The 27,997-nt window shown below is 43.1% G+C and overlaps 2 protein-coding genes across 3 annotated transcripts in view; one reads left to right on the forward strand and one right to left on the reverse strand.

The window, feature by feature from the left end:
• The window catches only part of LOC116743779 (zinc finger protein 160-like), a 334,519-nt gene that overhangs the window by 50,168 nt on the left and 256,354 nt on the right, over nucleotides 1–27,997 (reverse strand). The window lies entirely within an intron of this gene.
• On the forward strand, nucleotides 4,580–26,208 carry LOC116743751 (zinc finger protein 665-like). 2 transcript variants are annotated; one of them, XM_032612657.1, is made up of 5 exons: nucleotides 4,593–4,651; nucleotides 7,283–7,372; nucleotides 10,187–10,313; nucleotides 11,410–11,536; nucleotides 22,858–23,029. In XM_032612657.1, the coding sequence occupies exons 2-5, from the start codon at nucleotides 7,358–7,360 to the stop codon at nucleotides 22,895–22,897; spliced, it is 309 nt and encodes a 102-aa protein (XP_032468548.1). In that variant the 5' UTR covers nucleotides 4,593–4,651; nucleotides 7,283–7,357; the 3' UTR covers nucleotides 22,898–23,029. The 2 variants fall into 2 exon arrangements, with proteins under 2 accessions (XP_032468547.1, XP_032468548.1); XM_032612656.1 differs by lacking the exon at nucleotides 11,410–11,536 and having other exon boundaries at nucleotides 4,580–4,651; nucleotides 22,858–26,208.

The raw sequence follows: 27,997 nt of genomic DNA on the forward strand, positions 1-27,997 counted from the left end.
AAATATACATGTTACATTTGGATAATGGAATATTACAAAATTTAAACTAATAATGATAATAACAAACATGCCCAAGAACCTCAGCGTTTATGCCTTTGAATGACATTGAAGGACCCTGCATGCTCCTTGTGCCTGTGTTGTGTCTATTCCTGTCACATACAAGAGGAATTAAGTCTCTTAGATTAAATCCGTATTTGTCCTTACAACACACACATAGAAAAGACAGCAAATATGACCTTAAATTTGGTCAAAAGACAATTTCAGTTGATTGAACAAAGTAGATGCCATTTGGCTTAATTTCAATCATATTTATGAAATAACAATTTACCTCCTGACTGTAAACAGATCAACAAATTAAATATAAAGAACCAAAGACTTAACATGTGTTTTTAAAGTTGTTGTTGTTTTTTTTCTTTACATTGATGATATAAAGCAATGCTTTTGACTTAAACTGTCAGATTCCTCTTGACCTACACTCCCTGGATCAGAGTTGGTCACTGCCTCCGGGGTTTTAGGGGAATAGAAATGGAAATAATGTTCTTCTACCATTAGTATGAAAACACTCAGTCAGCACAAGCAGAGTTTTGCATTTCACCTTTCAATTGCAGTTCCCTACAAAGATAACTCTGTTATCTCTTGCTTAAGTAAATGAGCCTGTTCTGGGTGAGAACCCACCCTACATCCCATGGCTCAGTTGCTGTCATCTCACTCCCAGTGTACCTGTCTCCACCCACTCATGCCCAGCTGTCTTCCTTAGTTTATCATGTCTGCAGTGAAACATAAATCTTTCCTTCTTGCCCTCTGTTCTCTCTTCCTTTCTCTTTCTTTCTTTCTTTCTTTCCTTTCCTTCCTTCCTTCCTTCCTTCCTTCTTTCTTTCCTTTCCTTTCCTTCCTTCCTTCCTTCTTTCTTTCTTTCTTCTTTCTTTTCTTTTCTTTCCTTTCTTTTCTTTCTTTCTTTCTTTCTTTCTTTCTTTCTCTCTCTCTGTGTTTCTCTCTCTCTCTCTCTCTCTCTCTCTCTCTCTCTCTCTCTCTCTCTTTCCTTCCTTCTTTCTTTCTTTTTTTGGAACCCGTGCCCATGCAGTGGAAGCCTGGAGTCTTAGACCACCAGGGAAGTCCCCCTAATTTTTCATTTAATTAGTTCTTTTTTCAATTTAAGAAGGAAAAAAACCCAACAAAACAAAACAAAACCGTGTTCAATATAAGTGGCCGAAAATGACAGCTGTAAGAATTTTCCTTGATTGTTTCAAACATTACTTTGAAATAAGCAGGTAGGAGCTGTACTCCTCAGAGACTCCTCAGATCCAGTTCAGTTAGGCAGAAGGAAACACCCAGGTGCAGAACAGAGGGAAGCCCGGTGCTGCCCCCAGAACCTTCCTTTTTCCTGACCAAACCTCCATATAAGCCCAGAATTCACCCCTACTCATTCCCTGCTCCCCTGACATTTTCCTGTCCTCCCTCCTCACTGTATGTCGCTTCAGGGTCAGAAACACTCCCAGGTTTCCACAGACTCTAAAACGATCTATTTATATTTTTTAATCACAGAGCCTAGTCAGCAACTGCCTACATGCTTACCCCTCTGCCCCAGCTAGTGACTGTTTTACTCTTTAGATCAGAACAGCTCCCCTATGATAGTTTCCTTGCTAACCCATGAGCCAACCTCAGGTCAATTCCCCTACCAACTGGTAACCTACCTCTTCCCCTCCAATAGCGAAGACTGCTGCCCTGTCCTGCCTGCCTGCCTTCTGCTATACAAGGCGGGGTGTCATTTCATGACCTTGCTTCGGACCTGTAAGATCCCCTATCCAATAGAATCACTGATGTGTCTGTGACTGTTTCCGGGCTCTTTCTTAGGTCTTGAGGCTGCGAATTTACAAGGTTTGCAGGCCTTCCGGGTGCACCCCAGCAGGCCTCCTGTGTGAATGGGGAATAGAAACAGAAATGCTGTTACTATTTCTGAATAGAAACAGAAATGCATGTCGGTATGAAACTGTCCATTGTACTCAGGGAGAGTTTTGCATTTCACATTCTTGTCTGTAATCCCTATACAAACAACTGCAATTTTTGATTCGTTAAACCACCTAAATTAATTTTCTTTCTTAAAAAATTAAAGTATAGTTGATTTACAATGTTATGTTAGTTTCAGGTATACAACACAGTGATTCAGTTATATGTATATATGCAGTTATATATAATATATATTCAAAATGAATACACATATATATTTTTTGAGATTCTTTTCCCTTATAGTTTATTACAAAATATTGAGTATAGTTCCCCATGCTATACAGTAGGTCCTTGTTGGTTATCTATTTTATACTAATTCTACTTGCAGGAAATGTTCCTGGGTCCAATCACGGCCACATCAGGCTCTCACCAAGATCCCAGTTTCCAGACCAGTTAATTGCTTCAGTCTCACTAGCAGGACTTGCCTGCAACCAGCTAGCAAAAATAGGTTTTAACTTAAACCATGTTCAACTTGTCCTGAGGAAAACATCTGTTTCTAGGACTGCTCTGGTGGTCTAGTGGTTAAGACTCCATGCTTTCACTGCCATGGGTTGGGGTTTGATCCCTGGTTGGGGAACTAAGAGCCCACAAGCCGTGCGGCAAGGCAAAAACAAAACAAAAAAAAATAATTTTTGACAGAAGTGTCCCACACGATGTAACCTTCTACCTTAAAACTGTTAAAGGGACTTCCCTGGTGGCGCGGTGGTTAAGAACCCGCCTGCCAGTGCAGGGGACACGGGTTTGAGCCTTGGTCCGGGAAGATCCCACATGCTCTGGAGCAACTAAGCCCGTGTGCCACAACTACAGAGCCTGCGCTCTAGAGCCCAGGAGCCACAACTACTGAGCCCGTGTACCACAACTACTGAAGCCTGTGTGCCTAGAGCCTGTGCTCTGCCACAAGAGAAGCCACCACAATGAGAAGGCTGCAAACAAAACTGTTAGAGACAGTGTTACTGTCCTCCGGTGGGTGTGGAGCCAACAGAAGCAAAGCAGGAAAGAAGGAAGGGTTTGTTTATTTATTTATTTTTGGCCCTGCCACGTGGCTTGCAGGATCTTAGTTCCCTGACCGGGGATCCAACTCTGGGCCCCCAGCAGTGAAAGCCTGGAATTGTAACCACTGGACCACCAGGGAATTCCCAGGAAGGACTTATTACCTGCAACAAGTTGAAGAGAACACTGGGGATCTTTCCCAATGCTGTGTCTCACCAACAGCAAAATTGGCAAAGTTTTTTGTTGGGGGGTGTGCCTCGAGTCATGTGGGGATCTTATTACCCCTGACAAGGGATCGAACCCGTGCTCCCTGCAGTGGAAGCGCAGAGCAGAGTCTTAACTACTGGACCACCAGGGAAGTCCAAGGGGATGTTTTAAGCTAAAAGTACATGCCTATTCATGAAGGGGCTTGGGCTGTCAATGGAGTCCAAGCTTTAGTTGATTGAAGTAAGGAGGGTCAGAAAGGTCATCATCAACATCCCTTAGGTTCCAGTTGACCTGGTGGTTGAGTGCTACAGGCTAATCTTTATTATTGAAACAGAACTGGGAGTCATTACAACTGATATATTGTCTTTGCTATTGTTAGTTCTCTTGCCTGATAGCAGGCTACATTTCTGCATTCCTTTATTCCCTTAAGATCTTTAATTCCTGAGACCTGTTCAAGGGCAAGCATTGTGGCCAGGCTTAGATCACGAAATGGCTAAGGCAAAAATGGTTTCTCATATATCAAGAAAGCCATTCCTGGTTCTCTTTTTCTGGGGATCCTCTAACCTATCTTGTTACCTTCCCGAACCAGGTTCCTTGACCCAATGTTCAGCAAGACATGAAGGTTTGCAGCAGGGAAAGTTTTATTCATGAGGTAGCCAAGCTAAGCGATAGGAGAACAAATATCAAACCCACCTCCCTCATGGCAAGACCTGGGACATAGGAAAAGGGATTGGAGATAATAAAAACATGAGGTAATCCTTGTTCTGCACCAGCACAACTAAGTTAAAGGCTTCTTCAGGGAACTCATGTTCAGAAAATGGCTCTTAGCACGTTCAGAAGGTGGAGTTTTTGGCCCTCTGATGTCAAAATGTCACAGAGCCGACACTCACAGATGCGCAGGTGGACAGTCAGTGGTTCTAACTAGTTGTAACCAGCTCGGCATCAAACTGGATACGGCTGACTCCAAGTTTCTAAAAAACAACTTGGACAAACATCTTTAGCTAAATGACACTTGCAGGATGTGCAAGCTTTCCTAAAAATAATTACAGTGGGCTTGATCCTCAAAAGCAGGTTACAGTTTATTATTTATTTAGTAAGTTAAATAGATCTAACTGGTGACTACCTTTGGTTTCAACAGTAAATCAGAAAAAGCAGGAGGCAAAGCGGCTACACAGAGTTCAAAAGACACAAGTTTCTAAATCCCTAAAGAGACGCTTTACAGGCAAGGCTGGGGGTGGGGCAGGGGATGCAGAGGCCCCCGTCTCCTGCCCCAGCCCTTTGGGGGGGCTCCCCCGCAGGCTGGGGCGCTCTCCTCGCCCCGCCTCCTCGCGTAAGCGACTTTCGCAGTCCCAGTCCCCAGGCTGCTCCTTCTGCGCCTGCGCAGTGTTCCACGGACGCGGAAGCGGAGAGACCAACCTGGGTCACCACGGAGAGCTGAAGTCACTCTTCGGTGCGTGAGTTTCTTCTTTCTACTGTATCTGCGCTTCGGGGCGCCCCCATACATCCTCAGAGTGTGGGACTTACTGCGGAATTTTTTTGTTTTGTTTTTTGTTTTGCGGTACGTGGGCCTCTCACTGTTGTGGCCTCTCCCGTTGCGGAGCACAGGCTCCGGACGCGCAGGCTCAGTGGCCATGGCTCACGGGCCCAGCCGCTCCGTGGCATGTGGGATCTTCCCGGACCGGGGCACGAACCCGTGTCCCCTGCATCGGCAGGCGGACTCTCAACCACTGCGCCACCAGGGAAGCCCCTTACTGCGGAATTTTAAGTACTCGCCCCCGCCCTTACATCCTAAAGAAATTCACAGTGGGGGTCGTTTCCCTTTGGGGTTGAAATCGCTCTGAGGCCCGTCCCGGTCCTTGGGTTTTCGGCCTTCGTTCCACGTAGACACCGACTTTCGCGCCGTTTTGCTGTTTGAAACCTTTTACTGTCTCCGCCTTCGGCCTGTAAAGCTCTCTTCTGCGAGGTGGATGCGCGTCCCCCAAGCCTCGCCCTCTGGAGGGCAGCGCTGGCCGCCCCGCTCCCAGAGAGGCCGCGTCCTCTTCCCGGTCCTGGGATTCTGGAGAGCCCGCCCCTCTCCGGAGTCCCCCTTCCTCCCTCCCCGCCCCTCTGTCCTCGCTTCTCCTCAGACCGGTCTTTCTGCGTGGACACCCAGTGTTCTTCGGTCCCTAGTTCAACTTATTTGGAGAATGGCCAACAGAGCAACATGGTGCTGGGAGAGAAAGAGGACAACTGGAGGCGAGAGCAGAGGAAGAGAGAGCAGGAGGGAGACGTAGCCGTGTGGGTGCCAGACAGTGGAAGTCAAAGGGAAGGTGACAGGGATAGAAGGGGTGTAACCCGAGGACAGAGAGGGAGCAGAGATGGAGAAAGAGGAAGGAATATATGGAGGTTTTGGGCAATCAGAAAGGTTGAGGAGGAAGAACAAGAGGAATAACATGTTGCAGAGTGCGGCAGGACGGGAGTGAGGGAAGAAATAGGCGGGGAGAAAGGGCAGTAGAGCAGAGGGGAATAAAAAGAGAGAATGAAATACAAAGATATATAAACGGAATGACATGGAAACACATAGTAGTGCAGGTAGAGGGGGGAAACTGGATCCAGATGGATGGTGAGTTGTTTGAATATGGATGATTAAGGTGTAATATATTGATTTGCGGCTTTAGAATCTAATACAAATAAAACTTGTTTGTTTACATTATACAGATAAGGATGAGAAGTGCAGAACTCCTGTGCACAGGGCTTGTGCATTTTGTAATTATTTGGAACAGAAGGTAACTTCCATTTGCAAGCCCTGTTCAGCCAGCAGTCAGTGACGTCACTCCATTGTGGGTCACCCCCTTGCCTTTTCCTAACATGGGGTAGAGGACTATGGACAGGAATCGTACAGCGAGAAATGACTGACTCTGTCACTACATGGTGCCTTTTTTTTTTTTTAAATAAATTTATTTATTTATTTATTTTTGGCTGTGTTGGGTCTTTGTTGCTGTGCACGGGCTTTCTCGTTACAATTTTAGTATATGTGCTGCTGAAGCGAGCACATACACGGGCTTTCTCTAGTTGCGGTGAGCAGGGGCTACTCTTCGTTGCAGTGCGGGCTTCTCATTGCCGTGGCTTCTCTTGTTGCGGAGCACGGGCTCTAGGCGCACAGGCTTCAGTAGGTGTGGCACGTGGGCTCAGTAGTTGTGGCTCGCAGGCTCTAGAGCTCAGGCTCAGTAGTTGTGGTGCACGGGCTTAGTTGCTCCACAACATGTGGGATCTTCCCGGACCAGGGCTCGAACCTGTGTCCCCTGCATTGGCAGGCAGATTCTTAACCACCGCGCCACCAGGGAAGTCCTGAGAGTAAATCTTAAGTGTTCTCACCGCACAGATATGAAAAATGGTAATTGTGAGTTGATAGATGTGTTAATTCCTTGATTGTGATAAATATTTCACACTGCATATGCCTGTCAAATGATCACATGTACACCATATATATAATATATACCATTTTCATTAGTCAGTTATACCTCAGTAAAGCTGGAAAAGACAGAGTGAGAGGTGTGCTGGGCTTGATTCCTCTGAGTGGTGCTTAACCCAGGCTTCCCATTAGATTGCTGATGCATTTTACACGTATGTTTTGTGTCCCCTGACCAGATATTCCCCTTCAAATAGTTGAGGTTTGGCTCAGCCTCAGTAATATTTAAAATTCCCTGGGTGATTCTAATTTGTATCCATTTGAGCATCATGGCTCCAGGTCCTCCCGTTCCTGAGGGCTGAGATCTGGGCTGAGGGTGAGGGCTCTGCTCTGTGTGGGGATGGATCAGGGCTGCTCGGTGACCTGAAGGGGATCTTCGGGTCCAGCTGAGGTGCCCGCTGCTGCTGGGTACGTGAGGGCCTCACCAGGAGGGGAGCCTGAACTGAAGGAAAGAGTGGGAAAAGCACCTGTTGGTCTCTGTGTGGGAGTTATTGTCCTGAGTCTCTCCTGGGACAGTGGGCAGCAGAGGACCGTCTGTTCCACATGCTGAGGGCTTCCCTGTGTGTGTGGTGGTGACTCAGGAAGGGGGTGTGTTGATTCTAAGCATTAAACAGCCTGTTTTCAATTTTCAAGGTCAACCTCTAAAGACTCACGTTGCCTGAGGAAGAAACTCAGAAGAGGAGGAAGAGGAAAGAAAAGGAGTCAGAAATGGCTCTTTCTCAGGTAAAGTCGTATTCTCAGTTGTTTCTTCTGTCTGTCCTTCCTGAAATGCCCTTCTTTGGACTCGCTAATCTCTCACTCTGAGCCTGACACCTGTACATTCACACTCACCTGGGGGCTTCCCTCAGGGCCTGTCATCTCCACTTAGAGTCTCCACTAGGCATAGTCCTGGGCAGGGCTTCACACCCATGAGTTGGAGACACCATGTCAGTGCTATTGGGCAGCAGGGATTGCTTAGGGGCCCCATCTGGATGTAACGTCCACTCTCTGTAAACCCTGATAAAGAAGCTGCACGTGGAAGTCACATGGTAATATGTACAAATACCTGGTACAATCTAGAACATAGACCAATAAGGGGAAATCAGTTCTGACTGTTTTAGTACACTTGAAGCTAAATGAGTGTACTTCATTCAAAATCTTAATCATTGGGAATGGAATGGAAAGTTCAGAGACATCAGTGATAGAGGGTGTTTTATTCCATCACTGATTGTAAACTATGAAATGAACCTAAGTCTCTGACACTTAGAGATTCTTTAAATCATCTTCATCACCTTCATTCCTTCGGGGTTGTCTTTTCACACTACTCACTGTGTTCTTTGACCCACAGAAGGTTTTTTAAGTTTGATGCAGGTAATGTTTCAGCTTCATTCTTTTACTGGTAGATACTCCGTTTCCCAGCAGCATTTGTTGAAGAGACTGTCCTTTCCGCATTGTGTAGTCTTAGCATCCTTGTCAAAAATTAGTTGGACAGGGCTTCCCTGGTGGTGCAGTGGTTGAGAGTCCGCCTGCCGATGCAGGGTACATGGGTTCGTGCCCCGGTCCGGGAAGATCCCACATGCTGCGGAGCGGCTGGGCCCGTGAGCCATGGCCGCTGAGCCTGCGCGTCCGGAGCCTGTGCTCCGCAACGGGAGAGGCCACAACAGTGAGAGGCCCGCGTATCGCAAAAAAAAAAAAAAATTGGCATATGTGCAGGGGTTTACTTTTGAGTGTTCTGTTTTATTCATTTTTTTTTAAATTTATGTATTTATTTTGGGGCTGCACTGGGTCTTCGTGGTGGCACGCGGGATCTTCATTGTGACATGTTTAGTTGTGACATGTGGGATCTGTAGTTGTGGCATGCGTACTTCTTAGTTGCGGCATGCAGACTTTTTAGTTGTGGCATGCGAACTCTTAGTGTGGCATGCATGTGGGATCTAGTTCCTGGACCAGGGATCAAACCCTGCATTGGGAGCATGGAGTCTTACCTGCTGGACCACCAGAGAAATCCCTGGTTTATTTGTTTAAATATCTGTTTATGCCAATGCCATGCTATTTTGCTTTTTAATATATATATATATTTTTTTGCGGTACGCGGGCCTCTCACCGTTGTGGCCTCTCCCGTTGTGGAGCACAGGCTCCAGAGGCGCAGGCTCAGCGGCCATGGCTACGGGCCCAGCCATTCCACGGCATGTGGGATCCTCCTGGACTGGGGCACAAACCCGTGTCCCCTGCTCGGCAGGCAGACTCTCAACCACTACGCCACCAGGGAAGCCCTTTAATATGTTTTGAAGTCTAAAACAGCACGGCATCCATCTTTCTTCTTTTTCAAGAGTGTTTTGTCGACTTGGAATCCCTTAAAATCCCATATGAATTCTAGCATTAAGTCTTCCAATTCATGAGTAGGGGATGTGTTTCTGTTTACTTTTTAGCAGAGTTTAGTAGTTTTCAGTGTTCAAGTCTTTCACCTCTTTGGCTAAATTTACTACTAAGTGTTTTTTTTTGTTGATGCTATAGTAAAAATGATTGTCTGTTTCCTTTCGGATTATTCATTTTGAGTGTATAGAAAAGCAGTGATTTTTTTGTGTTGATTTTGTATCTTGCAACTTTTCTAATATCGTTTTTTATTTATAACATTTTTCTTGTGGTATCTTTATGGTTTTGTACATATAAGATCTTGTCATCTGCAGAAAAAAGATAATTTTACTTCTGTATTTTTCTTGCCTAATTGCTCTGGCTGGGTATTGCAGTACGTTGCTGAATAGTAAGTAGTGCAGAGAGTGTACATCTTTGCCTTCTTTCTGACCTTAGAGGAAAAGCTTTCATCTTTTACCATTGATTTTGATGTTAGCTATGTGCTTTTTTCTTTTTTTTTAACAGACCCAAAATGTTAAGATTTTATTTACAAAGCTTCTTTGTCGTACAGAAGATACCTGAGTTTTCATGCTTGCAGTGCCATTTCCTAGCTTTCTGTTCTGAGGCAAGTTTCTTAGAGTGTCTTGGGCACAGTTTACTCCTCTGAAAAGTAAAAATGGGATTTTCTCTAATGAGCTGTTATGTTGATAACAAGTTCATACATGTAAAACATTTAGAGTAATACTTAGCATATAGGAAGCATTCAGACACCTTTAGTCATTGCTCTTGGTATCATCATCACAATTTAAGATTTTGACTTTTCTTTAAAGCCACTGTGGACTTTGTCATCTCTGAAGACACCAGTCATACTGTAGCTCATCTAAATATTGAATATCACTCAGTGTGTGAAACGTAATATCTAACACTTCTGCCTGGACATCCTGTTGTTGAATTTTATTTGTATGCATTTCATGTATTGTCCAAAAAAATGAAAAATCCATATTGAATGGAAGATATTATAATCTCTATGAAAAAGCATAAGAAATTAAAATTTGAGACCCATAATTTGCTCTAAATACATTAACATGGATCTGTCAGAATACATACTTCAACTGAATTGATCTTTACCCCTCTCTCCTCTTCTCATTTTGTGTGAAAATAAGGACTCTCCTCATGGCCCCTTGTTGAAATGTGTTTTCATTTCAGGAACAGTTGACCTTCAAGGATGTGGCCATTGAATTCTCTCAGGAGGAGTGGGAATGCCTGGACCCTGCTCAGAGGGCCTTGTACAGGGATGTGATGTTGGAGACCTACAAGAACCTGGTCTCCCTGGGTGAGGATAACTTCCCTCTAGACATTGGGATCTGCCCTTATGTATCTTTGCATTTTTCCTTCTGTACCTTTTGGGAGTCCCTGCATTGCTTCACTGAGCTCAAAGCCCTGTTGACTCAGACATGAAAAGCTTCATGGTGTAGTGTCAGGAGTTTAACGTTGTCCTTTCTTCTGGTGATCTGCCCACTTCATGATACACCAGGAGTTGTTCCAGAGCTTAAGTATTGATAAAGCCCAATTGGAAACTTAAAATATCTGATTCCCTATTTCATACCGCTGTTCTTTTGAGTCACTATCTTTTAAAAAAATAAATTTATTTATTTATTTTAATTTTTATTTTTGGCTACGTTGGGTCTTCGTTGCTGCACGTGGGCCTTCTCCAGCTGTGGCGAGCGGGGGCTACTCTTCATTGCAGGGCGCAGGCTTCTCATTGTGGCGGCTTCTCTTGTTGTGGAGCACAAGCTCTAGGTGTGCAGGCTTCAGTAGTTGTGGCTCACGGGTTCAGTAGTTGTGGCTCGCGGGCTCTAGAGCACAGGCTCAGTAGTTGTGGCACAGGAGCTTAGTTGCTCGACGGCATGTGGGATCTTCCTGGACCGGGGTTCGAACCCGTGTCCCCTGCATTGGCAGGCAGATTCTTTTTTTTTTTTTTTTTTTTTTTTTTTTGTGGTACGCGGGCCTCTCACTGCTGTGGCCTCTCGCGTTGCGGAGCACAGGCTCCGGACGCGCAGGCTCAGCGGCCATGGCTCACGGGCCCAGCCGCTCCGCGGCATATGGGATCCTCCCGGACCGGGGCACGAACCCGTGTCCCCTGCGTCGGCAGGCGGACTCTCAACCACTGCGCCACCAGGGAAGCCCTGGCAGGCAGATTCTTAACCACTGCACCACCAGGGAAGCCCTGAGTCACTACTTCTTGGAAGAAAGCCAGTTATCTGCATATTATACTATTCTCTCTGCATTCAGAAGGAGGCAAGCAGTGAATGAATGAATTTGTGAAATATTGTTTGAGATCCATCTGTTGTGTGCTCACTCCTGTGCTGATCAAAGAGCTGGGATTCTGGAAAACCTACAACATATTATTTATTTTCTCTTTTCGGCAGTTATTTCTGTTCCTGACCTGAATATTATTTGCATTTTGGAGCAAGAGGAAGAGCCCTTGACTGTGAAGAGTGACATGAAAATAGCAAAAAAACAATGGCTGGGGATGTATCAAAAGTATGAACACAGGTCAGAACTCAGATGGACAGAGAGGAAGCCACACCATTAATGGTGTTTGGAGAGCTCTTTAGGAAATTCTAAGTTTATTACTTATGAACTTTTCTCAGGGGAAATTTTTCTTCTCCCCAACATAGCACACTATCCTTCAACGTGTAAAATTCATCCTTTCACCTCCCTGTGGTGCTGCAGCTCCAGTAGAATCAAAGGCAAGGTCTTTATCGTGATCTACACTCTGCCGTCTGGGTCTTGTTGCTTGATTTGAGTAGCACGTGGTGAGCTGTTTCAAAGCAATCTGTTTCCCCCTTGGTCTCTTCTTCTATACTTGATTGCATGGGATTTTCAATTTTTAGTCCATATAGATAAGAGCTGAGGCCTCCATAGTCCAAACCCCTGGACCTGTCTCAGTTTGGTGTACTTGGAAGAACTAATTAAATGATGGGAAAACAGTGGCTGCTCTTTGATTCCATCTGGCCTCTCAGAACCTGCATGGATCTGTTTCAGGTCATGTCTGCCATTCAGATCCCTCAGCCATTTCTTCGTTTTTTGTTTTCTTTTTTCCTTTTTCTTTTTGGCTGTGCCGTGTGGCTTGTAGGATCCTAGTTCCCCAGTCAAGGATTGAACTTGGGCCCGTGGCAGTGAAAACCCGGAATCCTAACCAGTGAATCTGCCAGGGAGTTCCCCCTCAGCCGTTTCTTCTGTTCTGCTTTTGCCACATACTTCTGGGTGTGTGTAATGGGGAAATGGGTTGGATCTTCTGTAACTGTTACTTAGGAAAACTATAAACAGTATGGACGAAGAGATTCTCTTTGATCCCCAATCCCACATGGGGAGCGTATATGAATCTCTGAGCTTGGCGACTATGGGTAGAGCCCATGGTCCCGTGTTAAAGTTCTATAATATCTGACCCCAATATATTGTATTTTTCTTGTTCTTTTACCTCTCTACTTAGTCTGGGAATGTAGACTCTTGTTGATGTCATATTTTCTTTAGTTTGCATGATTTTGCCTCTGAAATTGCTTTTAAAATGCCCATTCTTAGGTATTTGATATTTCATCCTTTTGTTTGTTTGTTGTTGTGGTAAGCTGTCTTTAGGTGTTGAATAACTTCACTGTCCTGTGGAGTGGGTTTACTTGGAAACATAGCATTCTTTTTCCTTAATTAATTAATTAATTTATTTTTGGCCGTGTTCGGTCTTCGTTGCTGCCTGTGGGCTCTCTCTAGTTGCGGCAAGCGGGGGCTACTCTTCGTTGTGATACGCGGACTTCTGATTGCAGTGGATTTTCTTGTTGCGGAGCACAGGCTCTAGGCGTGTGGGCTTCAGTAGTTGTGGCACGTGGGCTCAGTAGTTGTGGCTTGCAGGCTCTAGAGTGCAGGCTCAGTAGTTGTGGTGCACGGGCTTAGATGCTCTGTGGCATGTGGCATCTTCCTGGACCAGGGCTCGAACCCGTGTCCCCTGCATTGGCAGGCGGATTCTTAACCACTATGCCATCAGTAAAGTCTGGAAACATAGCATTCTTGATGGAGATATGTTTACTAATTCGTCGCAATATTATTCTGCTACATACAGAAGCACCACTTGAAGCTATTCACTAGAGTAGTCAGCATGTCCTAGGATACTGAAATAGAAAGCATCACAGGAGCTTGTGGAGGGACTTCCCTGGTGGTCCAGTGGTTAAGACTTTGTGCTTCCAGTGAAGGGGGCGCGGGTTCAATCCCCGGTCAGGGAACTAAGATCCCACATGCTGCATGGCTAGAAAAAAAAAAAACCACAAAGAAACACTTGACTGATAAGTGTTTCCAGTTTTTTTTTTCTGGTTTTGAGGAGTATCACAAAAGCGTGTCTCAAGAGCAACTGTGACAATGTTTTTCACATATACTAATGATCATCCCCTTGGAGCCTCAATAAATGGTATAGGAATTTCTCCTTGGGTCAACATTGTCCAAGTTCACATCCTCATATCTCTGGGTCTGTTGACTAAACTGTTCATTCCACAGTTTTCATACCGTGTATTGTTTATCCAACCTCAACAAATACTATTTTTTTTTTTTTTGCGGTATGTGGTCCTCTCACTGTTGCGGCCCGTTGTGGAGTACAGGCTCTGGACGCGCAGGCTCAGCGGCCATGGCTCACGGGCCCAGCCACTCCGTGGCATGTGGGATCTTCCCGGACTGGGGCACAAACCCATGTCCCCTGCATCGGCAGGCGGACTCTCAACCACTGCACCACCAGGGAAGCCCAACAAATACTATTTTGAAGCATCTTTTTGTGTGTGTGTGTGTTTTTTTAAAATAATTTATTTTATTTTATTTTTGGCTGCGTTGGGTCTTTGTTGCTGCACACAGGCTTTCTCTAGTTGAGGCAAGCGGGGGCTACTCTTCATTGTGGTGCGCAGGCTTCTCATTGCAGTGGCTTCTCTTGTTGTAGAGCACTGGCTCTAGGTGCACGGGCTTCAGTAGTTGTGGCTCACGGACTTAGTTGCTCCTCGGCATGTGGGATCTTCCTGTACCAGGTCTCGAACCCGTGTCCCCTTCATTGGCAGATGGGTTCTTAACCACTGCACCAACAGGGAAGCCCATTTTGAAGTGTCTTAATGAGAGAACTTATGAAGTTGAATGATGCCTTCAATGAAGTACTGTTTTTTCTTTTTTTTTTAAGTAAATTTTTACTTATTTATTTATTTTTGTCTGCATTTGGTCTTCATTGCTGCTTGTGGGCTTTCTCTAGTTGCGGCAAGGGGGGCTACTTTCGTTGCGGTGCATGGGCTTCTCATTGTGGTGGCTTCTCGTTACGGAGCACGGGCTCTAGGCACACAGGCTTCAGTAGTTGTGGCACATGGGCTCAGTAGTTGTGGCTAGTGGGCTTAGTTGCTCTGCAGCATGTGGGATCTTCCCGGACCAGGGATCAAACCCGTGTTCCCTGCATTGGCAAGCAGATTCTTAACCACTGTGCCACCAGGGAAGTCCCTCTATGCATTATAAATGAACTTGACTTTTATTTGTTTAGTCAGCAGGTTCATATTTTTATGATATTCTTAGTGTTCTTGTTTTTTTCGTAGTGCGTGGGTGGTTGAATTGGGGAATGGCCCTTCATTGTGAAGTTGGTGACCAGACTGTTACAGTTCTTCATATATTTTCAGTGTTAACCCATTATCACATACATGATTTGCAACTATTTTCTACCCGTTCTGCAGATTGTCTTTTCACTCTACTGAATGTGATTTGATGCACAAGAGTTTGTAATTTTGATGTAGTCCAGTTTATCTGTTTTTACTTCCGTTTGCTGTGCTTTTGCAGTCGTATGTTCTCAATCATTGCTGTATCCAGTGCCATTAAGATTTTTTCCTATGTTTTCTTCTAGGAGTTTTATGCTTTTAGCTTGTATGTTTAGATCTTTGTTCTATTTTTTTTTAATTAATTATTTATTTATTTGGCTGTGTTGGGTCTTAGTTGCAGCATGTGGTATCTCCGTTGTGTCACGTGGCATCTTTCGTTGTGGCGCACAGGCTTCTCTCTAGTTGTGGCACGCGGGCTCAGTAGTTGTAGTGCGTGGAGTTAGTTGCCCCACGACATGTGAGATCTTAGTTCCCCGACCAGGGATCGAACCCACATCCCCTGCTTTGGAAGGTGGATTCTTAACCACTGGACCACCAGGGAAGTCCCTAGATCTTTGTTCTCTTTTGAGTTAATTTTTTACAGGGGTTCATGCAGCAGTCCAACTACATTCTTTCACATGTGGGTATCTGATTTTCTCAACATCTTTTTTTCAAGAGGCTGCTTTTCCCTCATTGAGGAATCTTGACACCTTTGTGGCACATCATTTGACTGTATATGCAAGAGTTTATTGCTGACGTCTTTTCCACTGGTGTTTCTGTCTGTCTTTATATTGGTACCATACACTTACTATTAGTTTTGCTTTTTAGTAAGTTTTGAAATAAGGAAGTATGAGACCTTCAACTTTGTTCTTTTCAAGATTGTTTTTCCTATTCAGGGTCTCTTGAGATTCAGTGTATGTCCTAGGATGTAAGTGTTTATTTTTTCCAAAATTGATATTGTGGTTTTGTTAGGTATTGCTTTGAATCTCTTGATCATTTTGTTGGTATCGACGTAATGACAATATTGTGTTTCAGTCCATGAACTGGGGATATCTGCATTTACTTGTGTATTTTCTAATAATTTTCAGCAACGATTTTAGTTACAGTGTACAAGTATTTTTTATGTGGCTAAGGTTTTGCCTAAGTATTTTATTCTTTTTGATGCTATTTGAAATGGAAATGTTTTCTCAATTTTCTTTCTAATTGTTCATCATTAACATATAGAATACAATTTTTACATGTTGACTTTATATCTTCCAATTTTTCTGAATTCATTAGTTATTTATATTAGGATTTTTTTGTGGAATCTCATGTTTTTTCTACATATTAGGTTATGTCATCTCTAAACAGACATAATTTTCTTCTCCTTTCTCTAGTTGGATACCTTTTATTTTGTTTTCTTGCCCATTTGTCTGGCTGGGACTCCAGCTATGTGGTTTTTTTTTTGTTTTTTTGTGGTACGTGGGCCTCTCACTGCTGTGACCTCTCCCATTGCAGAGCATGGGCTCTGGGCGTGCAGGCTCAGCAGCCATGGCTCACAGGCCCAGCCGCTCTGCGGAATGTGGGATCTTCCCGGACCGGGGCACGAACCCACGTCCCCTGCATCGGCAGGCGGACTCTCAACCACTGCGCCACCAGGGAAGCCCCAGCTATGTGTTTAATAGAAATAGTGAGAGCAGGTATCTTGTCTTGTTCCTGATCTGAGAGAAAAAGCTTTCAGTCTTTCCCCATTGTGTATGATGTTACCTGTGGGCTTTTTATATTAGTCTTTTATTGTGTTACTGTATTTATTTCTATTCCTACTGTATTGAGTGTGTTTATTATGAAAGGCTGTTAACTAGTCAAATGCTCTTCTGCATCAGTTGAGATAATCATGTAGTGTATTTTCTTATATTTAATGTGAGGTTTTACATTGAAAGATTTCATTTTTTGGAGCAACCTTGCATTCCAAGAATATATCCTCTTTGGTTGTACTGTATAATCCTTTTGTAGTACTGTTAAATTTCATTTACTCTTGTTTGATTGATGAGTTGTGCATCAATATTAAGATTTATTTATTTATTTTATATTTTAGTTTTGGCTGCGTTGGGTCTTCATTGCTGCACGCGGGCTTTCTCTAGTTGCGGCGGTGGAGGCTGCTCTTCGATGTGGTGCTCGGGCTTCTCATTGCGGTGGCTTCTCTTGTTGCAGAACACGGGCTCTAGGTGCACGGGCTTCAGCAGTTGTGGCATGCGGGCTCAGTAGTTGTGGCTCGCAGGCTCAGTAGTTGTGGTGCATGGGCTTAGTTGCTCCGTGGCATGTGGGATCTTCCCGGACCAGGGCTCGAACCTGTGTCCCCTGCATTGGCAGGAGGATTCTTAAACACTGCACCACCAGGGAAGTCCGGTTTTGGACTGACTTTGATTTTAGAGTAATTCTAGTCTCATAATGAGTTTTGAAGCGTTTCCTTTTCAAATTTTGGGGAAGAGTTTGAAGAAGCTTGATCTTAATTCTTTTAAGATGTTGGGTGGAATTCAGTAGTGACGCTATCTAGCTTTCCTTTGGATTCTCTTTCTTTCTTTCTTTTTTTTTTTTCTGGCTGCACCATGCGGCATGTGGAATCTTAATTCCATAATCAGGGATCAAACCTTGACCTGCAGTGGAAGCACGGAGTCTTAACCACTGGAGCACCAGGGAAGTCCTCCTTTGATTTTTTTTTTTTTTTTTTGCGGTTATGCGGGCCTCTCACTGCTGTGCTCTCTCCCGCCGTGGAGCACAGGCTCCGGACATGCAGGCTCAGTGGCCATGGCTCACGGGCCCAGCCGGTCCATGGCATGTGGGATCCTCCCAGACCGGGGCACGAACCCGCGTCCCCTGCACCGGCAGGTGGACTCCCAACCACTGCGCCACCAGGGAAGCCCTCTCCTTTGATTTTGATCAGTGATTTTTGTTAGTGACTCAGTCTCCTTACAAGGAATGGGTTTGTTCAGATTTTTTATTTCTTCGTGACTCTGTTGATAGGTGTGTGTCTCTGGGAGTTCATTCAGATTTTGCAATATTTAGGCATAGAATTATTCTTGGTATTCTAATTTTTTTTTTATTTCTGTGGAATCAATTGTAGTGCCCCCACTTTCATTTTTTATTTTAGTTATTTGGCCTTCTCTCTTTTTGGTTAGTTAATCTACTTAAGGGGGTTATTATGTCTATCTGATCAAAGAACCAACTTTTAATTTTGTGATTTTCTGTAGTTTTTTATTCTTTTTGTATATCTCTTAATTTAATTTTTTTTCTTTCTAGCTTTGACTCTGTTTCCTATGGTCTTTTTTTCTTTTCATTTTTAAAATTATTTTTATTCACATGATAAACCAGTATCTTTTATGTGCATTCCTTTGTATTTTTTTTTCAAGCTTTAAGATACAATCAACATATAATATTGTGTAAGTTAAGTGTAATGATTTGCTACACGTTTATATTTTGAAAAGATTACCAGGTATGTTTGTTAAAACATCCATTAACTTACATAATTAACAATTTTGTTTGTGTGGTGAGAACATGTGAAGGTTACTGTCTTAACAACTTTCAAGTATATAATACAGTATTAATAATCATAGTCAGCATGCTGTATGTTAGATCCCCAGAACTAATTCATCTTGACTAACATCTCCCCATTTCTGCTATGCCCCAGCCTTTGGTAATCCCTATTTTACTTTCTGTTTGTGTTTGGCTTTTTTTCCCCCCAACTATAAGTGAGATTATTCTTTATTTGTTTTTCTCTCAGACTTATTTTACTTAGCATAATCCCTTCAAATGCTCTCCATGTTGGTACAGATAGCAGGATTTCATTCTTTCTTATGGCTGAATAATATCTCATTTTCTATAGAAATGGGTTTTTTTTTTATCCATTCATTAGTTGGACACTTAGGTAGTTTCCATATCCTGGCTATGGCTTCTACTGCTCTAACGAACATAGGAGTGCAGATACCTCTGTGTGATAGTGATGACCTCATTTCTTTTCGGTATATACCCACATGGGGAATAACTACGTTATGTGGTGCTTTAAAAAAAAAATATTTTGACTGTAGTTAGTTTTTTCCAGTGACTAAAACGAATTATAATCTTCTGATAGTACGGTAGGGTTCTCTTTAATCCACAACCTTACTAACACTCATACCTCTTGGTTTTTTTGTTTTTGTTTCTTTTTTGGCTGCTGGACCACCAGGGAATTCCCCCTCTCTTGTCTTTTTGATAATAGCCATTCTAAAGGTGTGAAGTGATATCTCCGTGAGGGTTTGATTTGCATTTTCTCCTAAAGGAGGAGCTGGAAACTGGGAAACTTTCTCCTGTTTATTCTCACCTTATTGTGCCTTGGAGGGATTGAGTCAAAAATCATGATTACACTTTTTGGTTTTGTGTTTTGAGTGTAGGCATTTCTTTGGGTGTTTCAGCTTCTCACCTGGTTCTTAGAGTTATTCCAAAGGATTTTGTTGGGAATTCCCTGGTGGTCCAGTCTAAGACTCTGTGCTTTCACTGCTGAGGGCAACGTTCAGTCCCTGGTCAGGGAACTAAGATCCTGCCAGCCATGTGGTGCAGCCAAAAAAAACGAAAACCAAAACAAAACAAAACCCACAAAGATTTTTGTTCTTGTTGTACATTGTTGTTAATTCAGTGTCTCCATGGGCTAAGTGCCTGGAGTTTACTGGTCTTCTATCTTGCCAACATCATTTTTCATGTCTTTGTTTTTTTCATGTCTTTTTTATGGCAGAGATTGTGTTAAGAGATCCAGTGCTATGATTTCCAGTAATTAGAGCAGGACAGCAAAAGGGACACTGTTGTTTTTAATACCAAATAAGGAGTCTTAGTCTAAAAAGTTGATATGACAAATTGTTAAAATTTTTACAATGTTAGGTAATTAATAATTTAGTTAATAAGATTCTTTTTAAATTTATTTATTTTTGGCTGAGTTGGGTCTTTGTTACTGGGAGCGGGCTTTCTCTAGTTGTGGCGAGTGGGGGCTAACTCTTCTTTGTGGTGCGCGGGCTTCTCATTGCAGTGGCTTCTCTTGTTGTGGAGCACGGGCGTCAGTAGCTGTGGCACGCGGGCTTCAGTAGTTGGGGCACGCGGGCTTCAGTAGTTGTGGCCCGTGGACTCTAGAGTACAGGCTCAGTAGTTGTGGCTCACAGGCTTAGTTACTCCATGGCATGTGGGATCTGCCCAGACCAGGGCTTAAACCCATGTCCCCTGCATTGGCAGGTGGATTCTTGACCACTGTGCCACCAGGGAAGTCCTCTTTTTCTTTTTTCTTTTTTTTTTTTTTTTGCGGTACGCGGGCCTCCCACTGTTGTGGCCTCTCCCGTTGCGGAGCACAGGCTCCGAAGCGCAGGCTCAGCAGCCATGGCTCATGGGCCCAGCCGCTCTGCGGCATGTGGGATCTTCCCAGACCAGGACACGAACCCGTGTCCCCTGCATCGGCAGGCGGACTCTCAACCACTGCGCCACCAGGGAAGCCCCTCTTTTTCTTTTTTTAACTAATATGATCACATCTTAAAATGCTCATACCTTGGGAAACACCTCCTGTTATCTTTGTTTCTTGAAACAAACTGTCTGCCCACCCAGCTAGGAGATTATCATCATGAACTCTTGTCTCCCTGCTTTGCTATACTGTAAGGTTTCATTGTATCTGCAAGAAAATGTGCAGAATAAACTCATCTGTCTCCTTTTGATGGCCATTTCCTATGTTTTCCTTCCAAATCCTGCTTCTTACATTCTTGGATGTATCTCCGGTAATGTCTGTGTATTTTTCTCTCTCTTTTTTGGGGGGGTTTTTGTTGCTAAGCACGGGCTTTCTCTAGTTGCAGTGATCAGGGCTACTCTTCGTGGCAGTGCACAGGCTTCTCATTGCAGTGGCTTCTCTTGTTGCGAAGCACAGGCTCTAGGTGCGCGGGCTTCAGTAATTGTGGCACGTGGGCTCAGTAGTTGCAGTTCGTGGGCACTAGAGCGCAGGCTCAGTAGTTGTGGCGCACAGGCTTAGTTGCTCCATGACATGTGGGATCTTCCCGGACCAGGGCTGAACCCATGTCCCCTGCATTGGCAGGCGGATTCTTCACCACTGAGCCAGCAGAGAAACCCGTGTTTTTCTCTTGAATATATATTCCTGGAAATGGAACTCATGGATATTAAAATTGGTACATTTCATACCAGATATTGCTAGAGATAAAAACCTGCTTTCTCTTTACAATATCACACTCTCTCCCTTTTTAAATTTCTTTTGCTTTTGTTGCATGCCCATGGTATAAGTCCCGTGGTTAAAAATGAGATGGTACAGTACTACTTGCTAAACCGGTTTTTCTTTTCTTCCCTATTCAGTATTCTCATTGCCCTGGTACAGTTACATTCCCACAGTTTAGAAAGCACAAGCTGTGTTCCCACACGTCCATTACTCCTTGTCCTCCATTCTTGGCCTTCCCAGTTCTGACCTTTCCTCACATGGTCCCTTGATGTGGATGGAATACACTGTTACTTGCTAGCATATTTGGTTTTTTACTTCTGAACTCCCTAATTCCCAGAGCCTTTTATCACCCATCCCACTGTCTTCCCACACTTTTCACATTGTAAAAAATCATGTGTATTCCTACAGTGAATTAATTTCACTAGGCAGGACCTTAATTTATATGTGCAGAGGTGGTGCCTCCGAAACCATTTCCAGGAAGGATGGCTGAATAATGCTATATACAGCTCAGTTCTTGTATCACCCTTGAAATTTTCTTTCTGAACTCTTGGTATTCATATCCTGTATCTCTCATTTACTTTCTGTGTAAATTGGTTTCATGTACATGAACCCTGTGAGTCTGATGCCCTTATTTGAAAATTGGGCTTAGAATATTTCATGTTTCACAGTAAAGATTTGAAGGTTACTTTTAAAAAATACTGACTTTCATGTTTATTGTGAGCTATCCGTTTGTCTACATTATAACTTGGGTGTTTTTATTTGTAATTGATCCCAACAACATTGTCTCTGATCCTAGTTAATACATTTTCAGGGCTTCCCTGGTGGCTCAGTGGTTAAGAATCCACCTGCCAATGCAGGGGGACATGGGTTAGAGCCCTGATCCGGGAAGATCCCACATGCTGCAGAGCAACTAAGCCCATGCGCCACAACTACTGAGCCTGTGCTTTAGAGCTCACGAGCCCAACTACTGAAGCCTGTGCACCTAGAGCCCATGCTCTGCAATGAGAGAAGCCATCGCAATGAGAAACATGTGTATGCACCACAATGAAGAGTAGCCCCTGCTCACCACAACTAGAGAAAGCCCGCACGTAGCAACAAAGACACAACGCAGCCAAAAATAAATCAAAAAAGTAAATAAATATTAAAAATAAATACATAAATAAATTTTCAATGCACACTGTATTACATACACTTTGGGGCCAATAATTTAAGGTAACTGCCTAGATAGGCCATAGCTCAATGCTATCTGGTTTTCAATACTAAACTGCCATTTGTTTACATTATCCATCAGGTAAGCTTATTTTGGATTATTTACCATTATAACGCATTGTTGGTTCTTTAGCATTTACTTACGTACAAATATGCAGAAATTTTGTACAATATAATACTTTTTTCTCCTCAGTTACAAGACAGCAGTGGGATTCCCTGGCAGTCCAGTGGTTAGGACTCAGCACTTTCACTGCCATGGGCCCAGGTTTGACCCGTGGTTGGGGAACTAAGACCCTACAAGCCACTTGGTGTGGCCAAAAAAAAAAAAAAAAAAAAAAAGACAGCAGTATGCTTACTGCCAATTACTGTGCTTTGGGGTCATGGTGGGAAAATGCCCTTTTTTTGAGAGCAAATACAAGTTTGTACAGCGTTAGGGTTTTTGTCATAGGGTGTTTTGGAACTAGGCTACCCTAAAATTATTATTTTTTAATTTTTTTATTTTTCTCAGTTATATATCCTTATTTTGTTATTAACATGTAGTTGATTTACAATATTATATAAGTTTCGAGTGTACAGCCTAGTGATTCACAAGTTTTAAACGTTATACCCCACCTAAGGTTACTTTGAAATACATGTGATCACTTTCTTTCGTAAGGGATCATATTTCTTTACTGTTCCTTAAATTTTGAACATTTTGTTTGGGAAGCTTTATTACTCTGTTCAGGATAAGTATTATTTTTGGTTTAATATCATGTTATCAACAAGAAATGACTTTGTTCTGAACTATAATTAATAGGATTCCTATGGTTCTTTATATCTTGTAGATATCTGTCATATATATGTAATGAAGAAATTACAACCTAAAGTGAACAGTGATGGAGGAGAAGTATTCCAAACAGCGATGTTAGAAACACGTGAAAGCCGTGAAATAAGAGATTTTTACTTCAAGGAAATCCAGGAAAATATGCATGACTTTGAGTATCAGTGGAGAGATGATGAAAGAAATTGCAAAGGAATGCCTATAACCTGTAAAGAAAATCTCACTTATAAAAGAAATCAACATTGGAAAAGGGATGCAGGAAACAAGCCTGTTGAAAATAGGCTTGGATCAAGCTTTCGAGATAAACTGCTGATATATCAAACTGAAGGGAAAATTTATGAATGTAATCAAGCTGTGAAGTCTACCAACAGTAGAGGCTTATTTTCAATACTTGAAAGAATTACTCCTAGTGTCCAGGCCAACATTTCTAATATATATGGGAATGATCTTATCCATCTTTCAGGACCGGCACAGGAGCAGAAAGCATACAAGGGAAAACCTTACAGATGTCGTCAGTTTGGCAAAATGTTTCATCGGGGCTCATACCTCACTAGACATCAGATAATCCACACAGGAAAGAAATCGTACAAATGTGATGTATGTGGCAAAGTCTTTCGTCGAAGTTCACACCTTGCAAGTCATCGGACAATTCATACTGGAGAGAAACCTTACAAATGTAATGAGTGTGGCAAGCTCTTTAGTCAAAAAGCACACCTTGGAAGTCATCAGAGAATTCATAGTGGAGAGAAACCTTACACATGTAATGAGTGTGGCAGAGCCTTTACTCTTCGCTCAAATCTCATCAGACATCAGAAAATTCATACAGGAAGGAAATTATATAGATGTGATATATGTGACAAAGTCTTTAGTCGAAATTCACACTTTGCAAATCATCAGAGACGTCATACTGAAGAGAAACCTTACAAATGCAGTGAGTGTGGCAAGGTCTTTACTCAAAATTCACATCTTACAAGACATCAGAGAATTCATAGTGGAGAGAAACCTTACACATGTAATGAGTGTGGCAAAACCTTTAATTTTCACTCAAACCTCATTAAACATCAGAAAATTCATATAGGAAAGAAATTATATAAATGTAATGTATGTGGCAAAGTCTTTATTAGAAATTCACACTTTGCACGTCATCAGACAATTCATACTGGAGAGAAACCTTACAAATGCAATGCGTGTGGCAAGGTCTTTAGTCAAAATTCACATCTTACAAGACATCAGAGAATTCATAGTGGAGAGAAACCTTACACATGTAATGAGTGTGGTAAAGCTTTTAGCCAAAGTTCAAGCCTGGTTGACCATCAGAAAAGTCATTCTGGAGAGAAACCATATAAGTGTTTTGAATGTGGCAAGGCCTTTAAGCAATGGTATTACATCAAGATTCACCAAAGAATTCACACTGGAGAGAAACCGTACAAATGTGATGTGTGTGGCAAAGCCTATATCGCTCTTTCAAGCCTAACTAATCATCAGGTGATCCATACTGGAGAGAGACCTTACCAATGTAATGAATGTGGGAAGTCATTTAGGCAACAGTCTGAAATCAGGATTCACCAAAGAATTCACGATGCAGAGAACCCTTTCAAGTGTAGTGAATGTGGCAAAGCCTTTACTCAGCGTTCAACTCTCACTACACATCAGATAATCCATAAAAGAGAGAAACCATATAAGTGTGATGTATGTGGAAAGGTCTTTAGTCAAAAATCACACTTTAAAATCCATCAGAGAATTCATTCTGGGGAGAAGCCATACAAGTGTCATGAGTGTGACAAAGCCTTTATTGTGCGTTCGAGCCTCACTTCCCATCAGGTAATCCATACAGGAGAGACAGAACATAAATGTGACGTTTGTGGCAAGGGCTTCAGTCAAAATTCACACCTCGTGACTCACTGTAGAGTTCATACTGGAGAGAAGCCTTACAAATGTAATGTGTGCAGCAAAGCATTTAGTGTGCGATCAGGCTTAAGTTCCCATCAGGTAATCCATACAGGAGAGAAACCACATAAATGTAATGTATGTGGCAGGGGCTTCAGACAGACTTATCACCTAGTGAATCACCAGAGGATTCATACAGGAGAAAAGCCTTTCAAATGTAATGAATGTGGCAAAACATTTAGCGTGCAGTCAACCTTAACTTCCCATCAGGTAATCCATACGGGAGAGAAACCACATAAATGCGATGTGTGTGGCAAGGGCTTCAGACAAAGTTCACAGCTCGTGACTCACCGTAGAATTCATACTGGAGAGAAACCTTACAAATGTAATGAGTGTAACAAAGCATTTAGTATGCGATCAACCTTAACTTCCCATCAGGTAATCCATACAGGAGAGAAACCATTTAAATGTGAAGTATGTGCAAAATTCTTCAGTTATAGGTCTCACCTTGTGTATCATCGGAGAATTCATACTGGAGAGAAAACTTACAGATGACTTGATTGTGGCAAAGTCTTTATTTTGCGTTCAAGCCTATCTTACCATCAGGTAATCCACACTGGTGAGAGACGTTACAAATGTAATCAGTGTTGCAAGGCTTTTAGAAGGTGTTCACTCCTTAGGCTTCGTGAGAAAATTCATACTCCATAGAAGCTGTGTAAATGTATTGCGTGTGTCAAGGCTTTTAGAGAATGGTTTGACCTTAGTCTTCTATAAAGAATTCATTCTGAAAAAAAAAAAAAAATTCATTCTGGAGAGAAACCTTACAAATGATATGAGCGTGTAAAACCTTTACTCGGGTCACATTTCACCAGTCATCAGGTACTGGACAAAACCTGACACATTTACTGAATGTGGCAAGGCTTTTTAGGTATTGCCTACACGGGGTTCACCAAATACTTTGTACTTACAAATGCAAGGAGTGTGGCAAAGTTTTGAATTATTGCTTACTTTCAGGATACATAAGAATATGTGTCTTGGAGACAAACCACACAGATCTAATGTGCATAGCAAGGATTTTACCCAGACATAAAAGGGGGAACATACTGGAGCAATAGTTTACAAATGCAGTGGGAGTGGCAACAGTTTTACCTTGAGTTCAAGTATTGTACAACAACTGAGAGTCCATATTGAGGAGAAGCCGTATAAATGTATGGACAGAGGTTTATCCAGGCCTCACACTGCACTAGACTTGAAAATATACATCTTTAGAAAAACCATACAAAAGTAATGTGCAGGCTAAGGCTTTACCCAAAGACCAAAACTGGAACATAAGAGGAGTTATAAGGCTTCTCTGGTGGCACAGTGGTTAAGAACCCGTCTGCCAATGTAGGGGACCAGGGTTCAAGCCCTGGTCTGGGAAGATCCCACATGCCGCGGAGCAGCTAAGCCCGTGCACCACAACTACTCAGCCTGTGCTCTGGAGCCCATGAGTCACAACTACTGAGTCTGTGTGCCACAACTACTGAAGGCCACGTGCCTAGAGCCCATGCTCTGCAATAAGAGAAGCCACCACAAGGAGAAGCCCGGGCAGTGTAACCAAGGGTGAACCGCACTCGCCACAACTAGAGAAAGCCCCCGTGCAGCAATGAAGACCCAATGCAGCCAAATAAGTAAGTAAATAAACCTTTATTAACAAAAAGGATCCACCTGCCAGTGCAGGAGATATGGGTTCGAGCCCCGGTCCAGGAATATCCCACATGCCGCGGAGCAACTAAGCCCATGCGCCACAACTACTGAGCCCTTGTGCCACAACTGCTGAAGCCCATGGACCTAGAGGACGTGCTCTGCAACAAGAGAAGCCACTGCAGTGAGAAGCCTGTGCACCGCAACAAAGACCCAAAGCAGCCAAAAAGGAAATAAAGGTTATATTGAAGAGCAACCTTACAAGTGTCATGAATGTTGTAAAGTTTTTTTTTTTATCAAGTATTCACATCTTTGGCGTAATGAGTGAATTCATGCAGGACAGAAACTATACAGATATATTAAACATGGAAATACCTTTAAGAAACTGTGTTCTTAGGATTCACCAAAGAATTCATGTTGGTGAGAATCCTTACAAATGTAATTTGTAAATTTTTTGGCCAATTCTTACAACACACCATACATCCAATAATCCATACTAGGAATAACTAAGTCTTTACTTCTCTGAGATTAACCTGAGATGTTACATACTACAGAATAATTACAAGTCACAAAATATTAAAACTTATGACGTGTATCACTGCAGAAGGACATGTGGAAATGGCCCTTCTGTTCTAATAAATTATAGAGTATTTCATTTGAGTATTCTTGAAAAGGCTGCATTGCTACTTTATGAATTTCAAGCTAAGGTTTGAAGTCTTGATTTTATACCTTTCTTACAGAATTTCCTGATGGTCTCTGGGATGGAGTCAAGACGAAGGGGCCAAATTCACTAGGTGTGGTTCATTCATATCCACCTTTCCTGGAAAAACAATACTAAAGGACTTCCCTGGTGGCCCAGTGGTAAAGAATCCGCCTTCCGGGCTTCTTTGGTGGCACAGTGGTTGAGAGTCCGCCTGCTGATGCAGGGGACACGGGTTTGTGCCCCGGTCCAGGAGGATACTACATGCCATGGAGCGGCTGGACCCGTGAGCCATGGCTGCTGAGCCTGCGCATCCGGAGCCTGTGCTCCGCAACGGGAGAGGCCACAACAGTGAGAGGCCTGCATACCGCAAAAAAAAAAAGAAACCGCCTTCCAATGCAGGGGATGTGGGTTAATCCTTGGTCAGGGAACTAAGATCCCACATGCCGTGGGGAAACTGGCCCACGCGCTGCAACTACTGAGCTTGCGCTTCTCAACTAAAGAGCCTGCGTGCCACAAACTACAGATCCCTTGTGCCCTGGAGCATGCGTACCACAACTAGAGAAGAGAAAACCCTCATGCCACAAGTAGAGAGAAGCCCACCTGCCACAACAAAGACCCAGTCTGCTGCAATGAAAGATCCTGCATGCCTCAATAAAGATCCCATGTGCCACAACTAAGACCCGACCTAGCCAAAAAGAAAAAAAAAATACTGAGTTGTGTAACAATATCGAATGAATTAGAATCAGGGAAGGGCAGAGAATAATGTAAAACTATGATATCAGTTATCATGCTTATGTTCAAGGTGCCCATCCATAGATGGTGGGTTATAGTACAGAATGTTCTACCAACTGACCATGAACAGATCAAGCAT

This window comes from Phocoena sinus, chromosome 19 (genome assembly GCF_008692025.1).
Source record: "Phocoena sinus isolate mPhoSin1 chromosome 19, mPhoSin1.pri, whole genome shotgun sequence".
Classification (NCBI taxonomy): domain Eukaryota; kingdom Metazoa; phylum Chordata; class Mammalia; order Artiodactyla; family Phocoenidae; genus Phocoena; species Phocoena sinus.